This window comes from Eumetopias jubatus, unplaced genomic scaffold, assembly GCF_037043125.1.
Source record: "Eumetopias jubatus isolate StellerSeaLion01/CBP00866 unplaced genomic scaffold, mEumJub1_p1.0 scaffold_3, whole genome shotgun sequence".
Taxonomy (NCBI): Eukaryota; Metazoa; Chordata; class Mammalia; order Carnivora; family Otariidae; genus Eumetopias; species Eumetopias jubatus.
Window position 1 is genome coordinate 42987903 of NW_028274809.1, and position 18356 is coordinate 43006258.

Below are 18356 nucleotides of genomic sequence, written 5' to 3' on the forward strand. Positions count from 1 at the left end.
TGGATGACACTCACGCACCTGAGTCTTGTAAACAGCCGGTGACGTTACCAACATCCCCCCAGAGGGCTGAGACTTCCCTGCACCAGCATCCACATAATAACATTCTATTTCCCTTTTAAATAAGATGTACATGAATGTTCACTGGCACCCAATTACAGTAATGCATGATTTACATACAATTAACTCTCCTGCTTAATTACAGTCATGCAGAGATTAAGGGAGAAAGCGCTTTTACTTTGGAAACATTATCGGCTTCAACACTTAGCCTCCGCAGGAAATCTTTCTGGCCCAATCACGAATGAAAACAAGTTTGGCAGTCTCTGGGCTTTACCCTATGTTCTCTTCCCTTCTCTCAGGACTATGCGTCACCCGAGTCATGGGAGTCTGTATCCAGTTAGAGCAAAAGGATCCAAAGGCCTCCTCTGAAATGAGAATGTATAAACTGGAGTGCTTTGTAGCGAGGATCTCGGGTTCAGGAGACTTGCATACAGTGTGGAGTTTAACCGTCTGGGTGAGGAATCTGCAAAGGGCGAGAAGATGAGTCTCGAGTTTTCCAGAAGCAGCAAAGAAAATGCTTTCTTCAAAGGGCGATCCAAAGCTGCCTAGACAACAAAATGATTAAAGGCTGCCTCTTCTCTCATCGTACATCTGTCATTTTTCTGCATTCCTTTTGGCCACAAACATGAACACAATTTTTCTCTGAATAAGACTTCAGATTGCACGTTAAGGGGGAATTGGAAGTGAAGTTCACTGCAGCCCACACCAGAAGAAATTTTTCCCCAAGCCTCTGCCGGACCTGGTGTCAGAAAACTGGAGTTGGAGAACAGTCACCGATTTGGAAAAGTAAGAAGATGATTGAAGGCAACGGGGACTGCGCCTTCGTTGTTACAGTTCAGTGGGGGCGGGACAATACTTCTCTGAAAAGCCGCACAAAAACACCTCAGGGGCCCGAATGCTCACCCCGCTGGCTAAACACAAAAGGTGGCGACTTCGTTTGCCACACTGTCGACCCTGGACACCATAAGAAAAGGCTTCGAAGGGGTAAAAGAGACACCAGATAACCCGTGAGCTCCTGCAAAACTTCATGGAAGAACAAGATCTTATACTCAAAACAGATTGCATTTGCAATCAAAGGACTGTAAATTGAAATTAGGCAAATTGGATTTCATTTTCAGAAAATTGAAAAATAGAGAAACACACTCCTAACTCAGTGCCTGAGCTGATTTCTCTTTACAATACCTGTAAACACTTTGCCTGGTAAACCAGCTACCTGCGTCATACCAAAAGCTTTATAAAAAGGTCCTTAACCCCAAATTGCATGTCATCTGTGGAAGCATGTGGTGTACTCTACAAACTTATTTTACTTCATAATCCCTGCCTGTTTATTTGGCAGCAAAACATAAAGGGAAGAGACCTACTTCAAGTCCTCATATCCAAGAGGGCGCCTATGGGGGAGATTTTCCAAAGACATCTCTGGAAAGGCTCGACATCGTGTGCCGTCAGCTGGTCTTGTGGGGAGAATTGGTCTAGTCATCTGTATTTTGCTTCCTTCTTTTCATCATTGCAAATTTTTCTGTCAGGAGAGATTAAGTTGTTGATTTTTCTTTCTTTCTTTCTTTGAAATCAAGGTCTTTCTGTTCTCTTGAGTTTCCATCTCCCTGGCACTCACCACTTCACATTATGCCCCATCCTCTAAGACATCCTCACTTTAAACTTCATGAATCAACCTTGAATTCTCCATCCTTTGATCCTTCATTGAGTTGTTGTTCCACAGTATCAGAAAGCCTCCAAAGCTAACTTGAATAGTGGCCATGCTCAAAAGAACACTGTGCCAGGATCAATCCTGAACACACAGAACCAAAACTTTTTCCATTTCAGACATAACCCCTTGTTGGACCTCACAGTAAGGAATAAAACCGTCCTTGAAGGACTGGCTTTTTCTAACTATGTCAGAAGATTTTAAAAGAATTGATACTATGGTTTACTGCTTATGATGATGTATGATAGACATAAAACTATCATTTATGACTAAGAGAAAAATGAGACCTGGGGCACCTGGGTGGCTCAGTCAGTTAGGCGTCTGCCTTCAGCTCAGGTCATCATCCTGGGGTCCTGGGATGGAGCCCCACATCGGGCTCCTTGCTTAGCGGGGAGTCTGCTTCTCCCTCTCCCTCTGACCCTCCCCCTGCTCATGCTCTTTCTCTCTCAAATAGATAAATGAAATCTTAAAAAAAAAACAAAAACAAGACCGACGTGTATTAATTTCCTACTCATCTTTTATGGGGGAAGTATAGTTTTAGGTATTTTATGAATACTATTTCACTTATTTCTCACAGTGAGCCTCTAAGACATGTCATTATTATAAGTTTTATGATGAAATAACTGTAAAGTAACTTGTACAGGTGTAGATCATTTGGCCAAAGTCACAGAGCCAGGATGGACCACAGTCGAAATGTGAATCCAGATTAACCCAAAATTCATCCTGTTGCACCATATCATGATGTTTCCATTACTTTTTGTTTCACCCTAGCATGTCAGAAATTGTACATCTTTCAGGGTTACCTGTGGGCCAGCTAGATGCTTGTTCCAATAATGCTGCCGTTGCCCCAATTATTTTGAAATTTTGCTACCGAAATTATCTTCTGAGACAACTTATGAGTCACACCAGAACACGTGTTAATATGTTTATTAAAAGGATGCTGTCTTGGAGCCCACTGGGAAGGGGGCCGAGGCCGGGTCACCTTTACCAGGCAGGGCAGGCAGGGGCTTGGCTCTGGCAACCGTGCTGCAATGTGGTTCGAGATCCTGCCCGGGATCGGCGTCATGGCCGTGTGCTTGGTCATCCCCGGCATAGCCACGGCGTACATCCACAGGTTCAGTAACGGGGGCAAGGAAAAAAGGGTTGCCTATTATCCATATCAATGGAGTTTGATGCAAAGAGATAGGCGAGTCTCTGGAGTTAATCGTTACTATGTGTCAAAGGGTTTGGAGAATATCGATTAAGGAAGCATTTTCCTGATTGATGAAAAATAACTCAGTCATACTCATCTACCCCTTCTAGAAGGTTATGCAGTGTATTAATGTAGTGCATAATAAAAACAACCAGAAAGTAAAAAAAAAAAAAAAAAAGGATGCTGTCTTTAGATTCCTGTCTTTCTCTCCTGTCACCCTCTCCTCCTTATTCTCCCAATTTTGATGAACTCAACTGTCCACATAGCTCTTTCTACCTAAAGTATAGGTGCCAGGGGGAGAAAGTTGAACAAGATAATTTCAGACTTCTATACATGATATCATATCAGACATGAACTTGTTCATGTATATGTTTACTTGTTTCTCCATCTTTTTTCCATCCCTGGCCTCTCCACCCCAAACCATGTTAAGCTAAATGAGATCAAGAAGACTGTCTTGTTTATGTGACCTCAGTGCTTAGAACAGCTCTTGGAACATTGTAGCTACTCAATTAATACTTGTTGAATGAATGAATTAATTAATTAATGAAATCAAAGTCATCTCTGAGCTTCTGCCAGTCTACCTGGAATACTGGCTATGTAAGTAATGAACATAACTATGTTACTATGACATAAATCGGCAAGAAGTCGAATAAGACATGTTTGGACATGGTTTGAAAGTTACTGGTCTCTGAAAGAGGCCTCAAAGTCTCAGCTTCTCAAATGACCCCGTAGAGGCTGCTGAAAGGCTCTTGGAGTCCTGTTTCTTTTCCCCTCTCTTCCTTCCACCCCTCTGTAGGCCATACTAGCTTCCAGGTAGCACCCTGGTGGGTCAAAGGGTAGTATGGAGCCGGTGTGCTATAAATTACAGTCATTACAACATGCCGGCAGCCCCCCAGAGGAGACCTTTAACTCATTGCTGTGAGAGCTTTCAAAGGCATCTATTTTCAGAAAGGCTTAGGAGCATTAAATGCCTTTTGCAACCCACCAGGGTTTTTTTGTTTTGTTTTGTTTTTTTAACTCAGGTGAACCTGACACGTATTGGGTACATTTTATCTCACGATCAATTTAATTAGAAGCTGTCGGTTTAAAAATGATTTGTTGTTTCTGAAAAGGCACTGGAACTCTAAGATCCATCTGTAAAGTTGTTTTCTGCCTCATCTCCCATTCTGCCCTTTCAGTACCTGAGACAAAGCAACGTAATGCCTTGTGGCTACCCCGACTGCCAAATAAAGGTGCACAGAAAAGCTCACTAAGACAATGAGGGAACGCTAAGTCATTCTTGGAATCTACGGTTGGCATACACATTCCCTTTAAAATAGGCAGAATGGAAACATGCTCTTGTTTTATTTCTTATTAATATTACTTAGTTCTGAGCTGATTTTAAGGAAGGGAACCTTATTTAATGGCTCTGCAAGACAGAGCTCAGAATGGCCCAAAAGTGAACTGCTATGTAGGATGAAGCTCAAACACAAATCTAGGCAGGAATAGAGGAACAAGGCGCACGTGGTCTGATTTCATTTGTTCAAGACATGGGTCTTGATTCTATCATTAGCCATTCATGTGAGGGGATGCAAGTAAAAAAGAAAAATGTTAGCTACCGAAGAACAGTACTTCCAAAGCTACTGAGGTAGAATCCGTAAAATGAACCCTGCTTTCCATGAGGTCAGCAGTAAATGAATGAGATGTATTCAGAATAAATTACCACCGGCAAAGGCAAACAGAGAGCACTCCCTGGTGAGGCGAGCGGGTACCTTTGGGTTTTACCCACCAAACTTTGTCATATGGAAAATTGGAGAGAGAGGAGGGGAAATGCTATTGTATGTGACCTAATCCTAAGGATTTACATTGCTACCCCTGCCTGTTTTAAAAATCGAAGTAGAAAGAACCTGCTTCATTAATGGTTTGTAGAAACGATGAGTAGGAAGAAGGCACTGAATCTGTCAGACCCAAAATGTGCTAGAGAGAAAATATATACTATACTATAGGAGATTAAACTGTTTTTAATTGCATACATTACTATTATGTGTTTGCACATTTATTATTAAAATTTGATTACTCTTACCCTCCTTGGGATAAGAAAAAAAAAACTGGATATCCAGTGAGATTTAATTGGATTGTATTTGTTATCTGGATTGGGTCCAGTTGAATCTGTCCTGGGTCCAATGAACTATTCCGAGAGGAGGCTATAGGGACAGAACTAGATTAGGAACTACAAATTCAGTGCAAGGACAGCCTTAGATAACTATGAAGGGATTTATTGTAAAGACCGCCACATTGAATACGTGGGAACCAAGGCAAGATGTTAGCAATGCGCTTTCAATCTCTGCATAGAGGCTTGCTCTAAAAACAAATGGCAAGGAGATCTATGAAGCCAAATTGCCTATGAATAATGCACACTGGGTCCTTTTTTTTTTTAAACAAACATCATAGTTTTCCAGTTGAAAAACAATGAAACTTTTAGAATAAATAATTTCTAATTGATCGTGGACATTTATAGTTTAACATTTCCTTGTGTTTTCCATTCTTGATACCATTCTTGAGAAGTAGGGAGACCTGGGGGGAGGGGCAAGGAGGACCAAGTCTGAGAGCCCAAATACCTGACTGGGGAAGGTGAATGTTTTGCACATCCTTTGAAAAGTCTTGTCTGGGCACCGTGATGGCCACAGCTATTGTAGCCACGGACTACACCACACTGGCATTTGGGCAGCAGGGTGCTTTGGCAGTGAAGGAAAATCCTGAGTGAAGCACAATCTGCCTGGTTTGGTGCTGTATCATAATGAGTTGCATGTCCTAATCACTGTTTCAGGTGTGCCAAAGTCTAGGAAACAAAGAGTTCTGAAGACTTAGAAAATAATAATTGAAGCTTGCCAAGTGGTGAGGCGAAGCATGTTGCTTAATGTCTTGGATAGTGTTTACATTTCCTAGGAGAGATGTCCACTCCGTGAATCACCCTAGATACTCCCACATCAGACAGTCAACTTCTAAGTTTGACTATGAGTCTCTGAAGCCCTAAATAGTACATACCTGTTGAAACCAAGACTGTCTGCTGCCCTGTGTCTCATTAAAGGGGCTCCGAGCAGTGGGATTAGACTTGCTGACCATCCTGATGAATACTTGAAAGAGAAGAAAAGAAACCAAGAAACTCTCCCTCAGGAATCTCTTTACCAAAACCTTTGTAGTGCTTTTAAGTCTTCTTCAGGATGGGATGAGAAAACTTTTCCCCGACTTACAGATCTTAATTTTATGAAATGTTGCTCAGATGATATAACTTAGATTGAAAGACATCCTCTATTCATTTAGGATTAAAATAGTACCATTTAGTTCTGCCATCTTTGTTTCAAACCATGGTAAAAGACAGCAGCGGGAGGGGACCCTTACTGGCAACATCATGATATTGCGTGTGTGTTTGTGCCCTTGCACGTGCCCGCACCCACATGTGTGTGACCAGTGGGGCCCCTTTGCTGTTAAAATGATTGGTTGACTCAAAATTACTATAAATGCCTTTTGAAGATAACTTTCAAAAGTGACACACTCTTAAAATTGAAGAATTGTTCAGATCTTTGAAAGATTAAAACAACAAATGAAGTTCAGGATGAGAGTTCAATGGGAATGAGAAATAATTCATGTAGATACAAAAGATTCAAGAAGGTTACCTCAGATTTTAACTATCCTAGCATTATTAATTTAATTTCCAGTCATTATGATAATACCAAGCATTTAGAATGCAGTTAGTGTTTATGTAGATGGAATCACTCCTTCTCAAAATTACAATTTTGAATTACTATGCTATTAAAAATGTCACTAGAAAGTGTTTTTATTATTCTGCCAGTAGAATAACTGTTCCCTGTTTCTTTTTATACAGGAAATTTCAGAATTTATTTTTTGATCATCCTTAGATTTTGAAAACTGTAATGTTTCTGTTTAAGAATTCTCCTTATGCTGCATTAGTGCCATGTTCTTTGACAGCATAAAAAATATGCAAATATAGCCTTTTTAATGGTGATTTTCATTTTGTTACTGTCATTTAACTAAAAAACAACTGATGATGTTTCAACTTATCACTTACAACAGTGAAGTTACTGAATTGATATTTATGTTCAGAGCAGATGACACAGAAACAAATATGTTTGAAATACCATCTGCACCATGTTGATTTCTTCCTTAAAGGCACAATGGAGTTGTTGAAGTCTAGCCTGAGAGGGAAAATCAGGCTCAGGGGCAGAGATGGCACATTCCTGTCCAAGAAAACTGGGCAAATGAGGGTTGCTGGGTTTGGAGATGGGCTGTGGGGAAGAGGGGCAGAAGGGGAATATGAGAGTGTGAAGTCTGCAACTTCACAGGAATCTCTCCATTTTGGCAACAAGAGCTCTCCCTGCTTTCTGGCCCTCCATCTCCCAGGCTGCCCACTTGGCTCCATGCCTCACTGCCTACCTCTCCTTGCAGCCTCTCCTCAGTGTTATGCAGCGTCTCCATCTGTTGCTGGTTGCCAACCTGCTGCTTAGGAAACCCCAGAATACTCTGCGCCGAATTACGTGGGAGTGGCACCTTTCACAGCTATTTGAACCAAGAGAAGCAGGCAGCTGGGTGGGAGGAAAGTAGGATAGAAGAGCTTTGCTGGAGCAACATGTCCTGCTGAGCAGGACTGACTCTCAGAGGTGGAGCTGCAGGCTTATCTCGGGAATTGCTAGATGTCGTGTACGAAGCGCTCTGTTATATCAAGATGATGAGAAAATGAAGAGAACTCCTCTCGAAGGGCCAGTGAGTAGACTAGCAGACTGAATGAGATTTGTCTCCTAACATGACCTAGGTAAATGATGCTAGGCAATTCAATAAACTCCACTGTGCCTGAATTTCCTGATGCTGGGGGAGCCACACCTCTTCTTCCTGGGGAGAAAAACTAGCGTTTCTTGGAAATCTCTCTGCCCTCTCCCGCACACACATTCTACCCAGTTTATCTCCATTTATATATCCCGTTGGCAGGCGGTAATAATTATAATAAGAGTTCACATTAACTGGGCACTTACTCTTTGACATCATTGGCATTAAGCCCATGTAAGCCCTTCAGAGCCATTCTGTACATGTCCGCCCCCTGCTCTGGGTCCCCCTTTCTGTACCCTGGGAGACTGACCATTCTGGACTGCGTCTTTAGGCTCCCTTGCCTTTTGGCTTCTGGCTGGGTTCTGCCTACAGATACAAGTAACTGGCAGCAAATAGGTAGGTGGAAGGGAGAAAAATGAGGTCAGAGTATTATTCCCTTTTTTCCCTGTCAGAGCAGGTCATCTGTGTCCTGCTATGAAAATCCCTAACCAAAAAAAAAAAAAAAAAAAAAGAAAGAAAGAAAAAGAAAATCCCTAACCAGCAGCCACCCCCTACAGCTACAGATTCCTCCCCTTGCCTCTTAAGGCCTAGGGGTGAGAACTATTCTGTCGCACCATGCCCTGTTCTTTCCGTCTATTAAACTCTTTTCAACCACTTGACTTGGGTGGGCCATCTTTTCCCTACTGGGACCCTGAATGATGCATATGCATAGAATCCTCTCAACAACCCCATAATAGTCTATTATTATATAAAATGGTATTATTTGAATTAAGCCATCTCTTGTCCTTATCATTGCAAACCCCCAATCTCTTGCGTAGACTTACTGCAATCCTATAACATTAGGGAAAATTTACTTGCTTATTTATATAACAGAAGACTCATTTACATAACAAAATTTACTTATTTGTATAACAGAAAAAATTCAATTCATAAGAAAAAAAATTAATCTAAGGTTGTAGTGGGAAGCTTCAAATTGCCCCCATGACCCCCACCTCCTGGTGTTTATGCCCTTGTCTCAATCCCTTTCCCTTGAGTGTTGACTAGATTTATTAACTTCTAATGAATAGACTGTAGCAGAAGTGATGGGATGTCGTATCCAATATCAGGTTATAAAAAGAAAATGGCTTCTGTCTTGGCTACTGGGATCACTCTCTCTGGGGAAAACCAGGTGCCCTGTGAAAAGGCCCATGTAGCAGGAAACTAAGGCCTTCCAATAGCCACAAGAGTGAGCTCAGAAATGGATCCTTCCCTAGCTGGCCCTTCGGATGACTACAGTCCCAGCCAATATTTGATGGCAGCCTTGTGAGAGATTCTGACCCAGAATCTCCCAGCTAAGCAGCTCTGAGATTTTTGACCCACAGAAATTATGAATTAATAAATGTTTGTTGTTTTTAGCCACCCAGTTTAACCAACATTTGTTTATTCTCAGCTACCAAGTTTTGGGATAATGTATCCTGCAACAACAGATAATTTAGATTTTGATTCTGAGAGTGGTACCAGAGGAACAGAATCTTAAGGATAAAATTCTCTGAATTGGTTCTGGGTTCCATGACTCACTCAGGAAAGCTGGAGTGTGGACCTGAAGCAGAGCCATTTTGTAGCACACCACTCCACCACTGCTGACCCGCTAGCTCGCCCATCGGCGTGAGGGAGCTGCTAGCCTGCAGCTGCTCTACTTCCCCCGGATCTTCCCCTTCAGCTTCCCCGAATCTTGGGCCAGTGTGTGTGCTTTGTTCATAGCCTTATAGAGACGGCTCACCCAGATCTTTCAATGGCGTAAGGTCAAATACCTTGAACTTCACAAATTCAAGAAAAGGTTTAACAAAACGCCTAAGCAAGTCAGGAGCCAGAGTAGTCAGCAACAGGAGTTTGTTGAACTTTCTTCTCTAGCTCCACCCTAAACCCAGCTGTGGTCCACCAGTTTCTCTTCTCAGGTCTTCCAGCCCCAAATTCCATATTCTTGAGAGATATTCTAATTGATCCAGCTAGGGCCAGCTCTCCTCCCCTTGACCAATAAGCTGGAGGTTGGCAGTATAACGTGGTAAAAAATAGAGAGAGACATAGTTTCCAAAAGAGAAGAACAAGGCCAATAGCCCTCCAGACCACTACAACTTCCCAAAAGTTCTCCCTGCCTGCTCTGATTTATCCTACCCCCCCTCCTGGGGGGGGGGGGTCACACCTTCCAATGAGAGCTCATCTCAACGTGGTCTAAAACTATCATTTGAAGTTCAGCGAACTCACCAATATGGTCCATAATCCACACCTAATGTGAACAAGCCACTTTAAAACCCCATCAAGCTACATTCATACACAATCCATGACAATTCTCACTTTGTCTTTTGTTATAATTATTTATGAACTTCAAATCTGAGTTAAGCTTTAAAATGTGTTACACAGTCATCTCACTCTCATTTAGTAATACACCACACCTTGGTCACGGCACCATAGGTGGAAAGGCTACCTGGGGATGCTTTCTGACATTACAGATTTCATTAGATTTTTTTTTAATTAGATTCTCGCCCTTTCACTATCAGTAATGTTTGCTCACCCAGTGAATGACTGCTGGATAAGAAAGAAGCTATAACTCCCTAATAGTATTCTTTGCCAAATAAGGGCAAGCACAGTAGTAACGAGAAGGACTTAAACATACATCTGCAGACACTGAATGGCTTTTGTTAACACAGTCGTTAGGTGCACAAACAGAACACTGTACGTTTGCTTGAATCCATATAACACATTCATGGTGTTGTGCTAAAAGAACGTTCACTAAATGGTATTGTCTTTACATTTCCTAAATATCGCATAGGTACTTTAAATTATAAAAATGTGTTCTGGAAACTAGAACTGGATCTCAATAGTTTGTGTGCATGAGAATATCATCTGAAGAAGTTGTTTGGATGAAAGTCCTGAGCTCCAGAACTATAAATTCAGATTCGGTGGATCCAGGATGGACCTGGGAATTTAAATATTTAATAAGCACCCCCAGGTAATTCTGACAATGGATATCTGCCTGCCCACACCTTGAAATAAAAATTAAAGTAAACCCAGAATTTAAACCAGTCATTTCTCCACTGAATGAACACACACACACACACACACACACACACACACACACACACACAACGCTCCTAATTCTTGTGAACCCAGTCATACGACCAGGCCATCCCATAGCCCAAAGGTGTTCCTTATGACCTGGAGGCTCACACTGAGTGATAACGGGAGTCAGCCTTAGGGTCAAACAAGCAAAGAAAACTCCCGGAAGGAGAAAAGGTCAGAATGAGCACAAGCACCCTTTCGCCTGGGTTTCTGAGCGTCTTGATCATAAGGCCTGTGCAGCGCAGTGGTAGCTGAGGAAAAGTGTTCTAAATGCTAGCAAAAGGAGAAAGAAAGACTGTTTTGTTTTAAGAAACAGTTTCTGTTTAGAATGTTTGGGAAATCGGCTAGTAATAGCCTCCTTTTATTGGTATCCACTGCCAAGATTTGGTTCCTTTTAGAATGATGTTAGCAAACAACTTCCCTTACAAGCCACAGCCCTCTTGCCTTTGCCGTGTGTCAGGCCCAATTTAACCTTCATTATGTTCTCAGCAGAGGGGTTTATACGAGACACTGTGATCTCCATGCGTTGCTTCCTCTTTTTGTTCTTCTGTCGCCGTAAATACCAAGTGCTTTTTAGAAAGCCTGGGGTTAGTACCACTAACCTATCTGTTTTACCCAAGCCCACCCTGAGAGTGATGGCTTTCAATGGCCGTGTAGGTTTTGAGGATGACAAAGTGGCAAAGAATGCTAAAATGGAGCTGATTGCACTGAATGATAGATGTGGGTTCAAGTGACCAGGCTTTCTGGCCAAGCAGACAGGGAAATCAGGGATTCAGGTGGGAGGTGAAAGATAAGACAGAGATGTGGTCAGGAGCAGGGTCAGAGGCCAAGGGCTCCACACTGTGTAAATAGGCTATTGGAGGAAATGCGTACTCTTGTTCCACTAGAGACAAAAAATGAACAAGTAATCATAGTCAGAAAGTCAAGGTCAATTACCAGAATAGTTGGAAAGGTAGCAAGGCAAAAAATAAAACCTTTCACACTAGTCAGCTGCTAGAGTCAAGGAGTCAAGACAAAGGAATCCTGGTGGTCTTTCTGCTGAACTTGGCAATATTCCCCCAAGTGAGGTCTCTGTGTTACTGATTTCCTCCAGGGTGCTGCTTAAACATGCAGAATCGCTTGCCTCTACTAAGGGGTACTAAATGAGACCCTAAGAGCAGGGCTAAACTGCCACTGTGTTCACTTACTCTAGCTGGAGACCCCTGTGTTAAGTGGCTCTTGCCATGGCCTTCCTTCCACTCCCCCCACCTTCCTAGCTCATTTAATACAATTCCATGTCAGTGTCTTTATCATCTATTTCCTTTGAAAATTAAATCTAGCCAAGTGGAGGTTCTCAAGGGCATATAGATTGTTTGCTAAATATTCTCATAGGCCAAAAGTTACAGGACAAAATATTACAGGCCCACGGTGTCATAGCGCCTAGGAAGAAAACGTTCACCCATATTTCCAGAGAATATTATTTTCTTAACTGAGTATCGAGGCCTTACCACATTAGTTTCTTGGATTAGTGTAGCAACTTTGCCCTAATGAGCTTTAAATGGTTCCATTAGGATATATGTAAGAATAAGACAAGAGGAAGTAAACAGAGTCATCCAAAGCAGGTACTAACGATTAGTAAAGGAAGGGATAGAATCCAGTTTTTCTAGCCCTCAGCACATAATTGGTATGTCTATTTAATGCCAAGGGTGGAAAATGAGATACAACAGTCGTGCCTCTTCTCCCAACATCGCTTTCTGTCCTGTGAAAGGAAAATGAGAACCGCAGCAAGACGGATAACAAACTAGTATTTACCGTCCAGACAGAGCTCGCCTAGTAGAGGAAAGCAACGGATAAATATACACACGTGTGATACATAACGGGAAAGGAGAGAAAGAAGGAATAACTGCACTCATCCCACCAATTGCTTTGTGAAGTGATAAGAAAATTCCCAAACCACTTGTACAGCCCCCGACTCCTGCACACACGGGCCCTGGGGGGACCAGCAGTCACTCTGCTATCCCTGAAGCCCAAGACAATGACTGGAAAACACTACCGATGCCCCCTTTCCTCCCTTTCCCACCCACCCCACCATGGGTGGCTTTTCAGTCCTGGCCCGGAGTAAACAAAGCTGTACCTTACATCCTGCCGGTGAAGCATCTTCTAATTCCTCAGCTTCACGGAGGACCGCGAGCACCTTCAAGTTAAAGTCACCTTGCAAGGCTTACAATTCTGTCGTTCTTTAAGGAGTTCCTATTAAGTCTTAAATGCTTCAGAGATTAAAAGGGTATATTAACGTTATTGGAGACTTGAGATAAAATGCTATGCCTTGCAGGGTATCTTAGCACTTAATGAAAACATTTTCATCACATTCTGAGTCTATTATGCCAGATCGTCATTTCATAAGTTGTAAGATAATCTTATTTTAATTAGAGGAGATATACCAAGTATATCAGAGTAATACAGTTAAGTGCATTCATCAACTTTCTTCTTGTCAGGTAAAATGGCTCCTTCAGAGTTTGTTGTACTGATGTGCTGCCACAGGTGAAAGAAAAAAAAAACAACCTAAATAAATAAATAAATAAATATATATATATATATATAAAAAACCAACCTAAATATATATATATACATATGTGTGTGTGTGTGTATATATATGTGTGTGTGTGTGTGTGTGTATGTATGTATGTATGTATAGAAATTCTGAATGATTTTTAGAGCATCACAGGACTGTTTTTTAAGCCTATAGAAGGCTGCATTATCCAGTATGGCAGCCACTATCACATGTGACTACTGAGTACTTGAGGAATGGCCAGCTCAAACTGAAATGCACCATAAGTATAAAATACACACTGGATTTCAAAAATGTAGTCCAAAATATATAAGATATCTCAACAATGTGTATACTGATTACATGCTGAAATAATTATATTTTGGCTATTTAACCTAAATAAGCTGCATTTATTAAAATTAATCTCATTTGCTGCTTTTTACCTTTTTAAATATGGTTACCAGAAAATTTTAAGTTTTATATGTAATTCACGTTACATTTCTCCTGGACACTGTTGCTCTGCATCGTCTAAACAATATATAAGTTCAAATCTTACTTATCTGTAGATATTATCCATGTTGTTAAATAATAAATATAAATGATAAAATGACAAATGTCAAATTGGCTCCACCTAAATTCGGACCAAATTTCCAATTACCTTTCCCCACTGTCCAGTTAGATGAAAGAATGGAGAAGCGAGTCTTAACAGCACTGTGAGGAAAATGCTAGCAGGTCGGTGAGTGGCTGCAGAAGAAAGTTGGAAAGCATGTTCCGGAAGCAGACACAGATCACCTGATCCTCAGGAGCGGATTGTGAAATGAAGCCAGAAGTATCTCGGGGGAGACCCACTCTTGAACAGCAATCATGCTTATGATCCAGACATTCAAGAGGAACAGAGAACGTTCCAAATTCCATCTTGTGGTTTTGCAATTCTTGCAAGAGAGAGGGAAGGAGAAAAGGTACATATTTGGATAGGAAGATTTTTCAAAAATAAACAAGCACCCCTAGAGATTGTGTTAAAACACCTTGTTGGAAGAAGACCAGGAAAAATGTGAGCCCCAATCAGAACAGACAACACTTAAACAAAAGCCACTTGGGCCAAGCTGGCGACATAAAAGGGCCAAATATTTTTAAATGTAAAACTTGCTACTCTTGAAGAAAAGGAATGTAGAGCAGGTCAGAGGCAAAGTAAAAACAAATGGTCCATGAAGAAAGCAGTAGAGCACCTCACAAGAAACTCCAAAGCAGAAATGCAAACCCTGTAGGTGCAACAGCTAGGAGACTTGAAGGTCACTCGGGGATGAAAAGTGATGAGGGACAATCAGTGAATCATTTGGCTCAGTTTGTAAAAATGAAGAAAACTTTAGAAAGAGTGTCACTTCCATCTTGCTTTTGGTAAAAAAGAAAAAAAGAAAAAAAAAGTCCCAAATGGAGTCATTTCCCTGCCCCCACCCCCCAGGAAAGTTATCCAAGACTTCATTACAATTTCAACCTGTCCCAGGAATGTGACCTTCTAACAGTCAGTGAAATTGCCTGCTCAGCACTAGTGAAATCATCTGTATGATAAAATCCCTGCAGGTCCCCTCCCCCCAAAAAGATAATATCCTGGGCTAAACAATTCTTTCTTTTCTTTTGCTAATAACCTCTTGCCCCACCTGCTTTCCAATAAAAACTTCCATTTTGTACAGCTCCTCGGAGTATCTCTCTACTAGCCCCATGGGATGCCACATGCAGTTTCATGAATCGCTTAATAAACCAATTAGATCTTCAGATATACTCGGCTGAATTTTGTTTTTTAACACTTTGAAGCAGACAAGTCTGAGGTATTAGAATAAACAGTGGGAAATAGAATTTTCCTAGACTTAAGTTAAAAACCAAATGTAAATAAATCACTAGGACCAGAAGGCATCCACCCAAGACTTTGAAAGGAACTCAAGGGTGAAATAAGCAACTGTTGGCCAAAACGTATAACCTGTTGTTATTAACTACCACCACTATAGGAGAAGAATGGCAGCTCGCCAGCATGACTCACACTCAGAGCGGGGACTCCAAGGGAGATTCTGGAAATATGCCTCTCCGTTTGATTTCTGTATTTGATAAGGTGATAGCGTCTACATAAACTTGAAAAAAGCAGTAACTAGTGGAGTTACAGTTTATATGAGTTGGCTCATCTAGGAGGAACGTTTCAGGTGAGTTGTGAAACCTGAAGAAGAAACTAAGAAATTCTCAAAATTTTGTTGAGTTTATTTTTAAAGACTGCTTATCTGTTGGAAATCAGACTAAGTATTTATGAATAAAATTATGTACTATTTGGGATTTGCTTTAAAATAACCCAAAAGAGAGCACCTGGGTGGCTCAGTAGGTTAAGCGTCTGCCTTCAGCTCAGGTCATGATCCCGGGGTCCTGGAATCCAGCCGCACATCCAGCTGCCCGCTCAGCAGGAAGCCTGCTTCTCCCTCTGCCTCTGCCCCTCCCCCCCGCTCATGATCTCTCCCATATGCGCGCAGGCTCTCTCTTTCTCTCGAATAAATAAATAAAATCTTCAAAAAAATGCCCCAAAAGAAAAAAGTTAGGAAAAAGAACAGATGTAACAAGAAAGAAAGCAGACTGTTGATAAGATGCACCCGCAGTGGTTTATTATCCTTTTCTTTATACTTTTGTGTATTTGAAAATCTCCATAATAAAGCTAAAAATTAGTCAAGGAGAGAACATTGGAACATATAAGCACAAGTCCAAAGAAAAACCAATGAATACTGTTCATTTAAACTTTCGAATCCGCTTTGACAAAATTCCATACCAACGTTTTACACGCACATGAGCGCGTGTGTGCATACATACACACGCACAAAGTGGGTTTTTTTTTTTCAGTTGTAATGAGAGTTTTTCACACAGAGAAGGAATCGCCCTACAGACAAGGGCAAAGGGGAAGGATTAATGGGGATTTCTCTGGATGATAAAGTGATAATAGTGATATCCCTGATGAACCAGTTTTATATAGAATCCTAAAAAAAAAAAAAAAAGGACCAAATGAAGAAATCAAGTTTGTAGGTGATATGAAATTGATCTCTGCAGTGAGCTATCCAAACTTACAGGGAGAAATAAATAAATAAATACCCCAAACAAGCAAACAAAAACCTTCCAAGTCTGCCTAAATAGAAAAATGGTAGATGATCTTTAATGTGTACCAATATTAAAAGATAAACTTTAGAAAATAGTAATATAGAATATATGTGTATAAGATAGGAGATCTTACCAATTACTAAAATTCTAGAAAATTGTTTTCCTATTCTTCCTAAAAATCAGCTTATTTTGTTTCTATGACTTTAGAGAAACGCAATGCTGAAGACTCCTGGGAATGTTTCAGAAATAAAACATTTTCAAGCCTAGACATGTCTAAGACAGCCAAAAGACATGTCTGCCTTTTCTGGTCACCACATGTCAATGACAATACGACCAAACTGAATGAAGTTTAGCGAACAGCATCAAGAATCAGTAACGGAGTTGAGTAGACTGTCCCCTAATAGATTTAAACAGTTAAAACTTCTTGGCTTAGCATCACAAACCCTGAGTGATATTGTATGATCAATGTTTATTGACTAAAAAGCATATAAATAGACTGATGATGGACAGAATTAAGGGCTACTCCTTGAAATGTTAAAGCTTTAGTTCTTAAATAAAACTTGTACGGTACTATACACTGGGAACAAACTTCAAAAATACACTACCCCTAAGAATGGATTGAAACAAAAAATATAAAGGGATTGAAGGAAACTTTAAATTTATGTCCAATTTACTGAGCAGTAGTGATAGATAGGGAAAAAAAAATCTACATTTTTTCAAAAAAAGAAGAAACTAAGAAGGGTAAAAAAAAAAAGTACTACAGTATCTTTTGGTGTTCCTCTCAGTGTTGGAATAGTAATAGACTACATGGACAATAAACCAAGTTTTATTGAATTAACTTCATCTTTGATGTATTGGTGCCCCTTTTTCTTTTATTATAACTAAAAATTAATTGTAAGGATACAAACATTTCAGTTATACAATTCAATTTTATAAAGTATAACTTCACTAATTATGAAGATACAGTATACTACTCATGTAACAAAAAAGGGCCCACTAAAAGCCCCAAATCTTTGTATTATGATTTGTCTTTATACAGTTTAAGTCACCAATGATTAGAAAATTGGTATTAATAAATTATTTTCTTTCATTTTTCCTTAAAAGCTATATTTTGTATATTTATATTTATATTTTAGTTGGTATTTTATAAACACCAGTTGGCTAATTTTTTTACTCATCCTAAAAGGCAGATACTATTCCTATAATAAATTGTTGTTTCAATGTGTTACTCATGTCATGTGTTTTAAATCCCAAGACACTGAAGGTGAATGGTTAACTCATTTTATTAAATACCCAAGAATGGTTTATTCCGGTCAGCGAAGCTAATATAAAATAGAGATAAAAAGACAGTAGGAATGCTGTCCATCAAGATATTTGCTTATTTGATCGTTCCCCAAAACTATTGCAATGCTTTTCAATCTTGTCATAATCTGTACTAAAAAATCAACTAATCATCACATTCCACGAGTAAACATTTTCATGCTACTTATCTAAAAAGGTAGCATCATTTCTTTATCTCTCAGTTCTGCCCGTTCATAGGCTTATCATGTTCTAGATAGCTAACACTTTTACTTGTGAATTCATAAGCTATGAAGCCAAAAGTGAGGTTAGAGTGAAATTTCCTGCTCCTCTCTTGCAGAGGATGATGGTGATGGTTTCGTTTGTCACCGCACATGAGGTGAACGGTGTCTGGTGTCCAGGGCAACCACATGCTTGTCCACCTTGTCACAGTGTCCCTGACCCAACTTCTGGACCCATTGTCTACATTATCTGGTAGATGTTAGGTAAAGAGCAAATATATGACACCCTCATCATTATGACCAATATCAACCCTCACCTCATAA

General features: G+C 40.4%; 1 protein-coding gene across 1 annotated transcript; it reads left to right on the plus strand.

Annotated features, from left to right (window-relative positions):
* Positions 1–2790: 2790 nt before the first annotated feature.
* Positions 2791–3097, plus strand: LOC114225274 (NADH dehydrogenase [ubiquinone] 1 alpha subcomplex subunit 1). Its single transcript, XM_028124833.2, has one exon. It carries the CDS (start codon positions 2791–2793, stop codon positions 3001–3003), a length of 213 nt encoding a protein of 70 aa, XP_027980634.1. The 3' UTR covers positions 3004–3097.
* The last annotated feature ends 15259 nt before the right edge of the window (positions 3098–18356 follow it).

Bases quoted from the DNA above. Each gene is read 5' to 3' on its own strand.
- LOC114225274 (XM_028124833.2), top strand. From the start codon at position 2,791: ATGTGGTTCGAGATCCTGCCCGGGATCGGCGTCATGGCCGTGTGCTTG.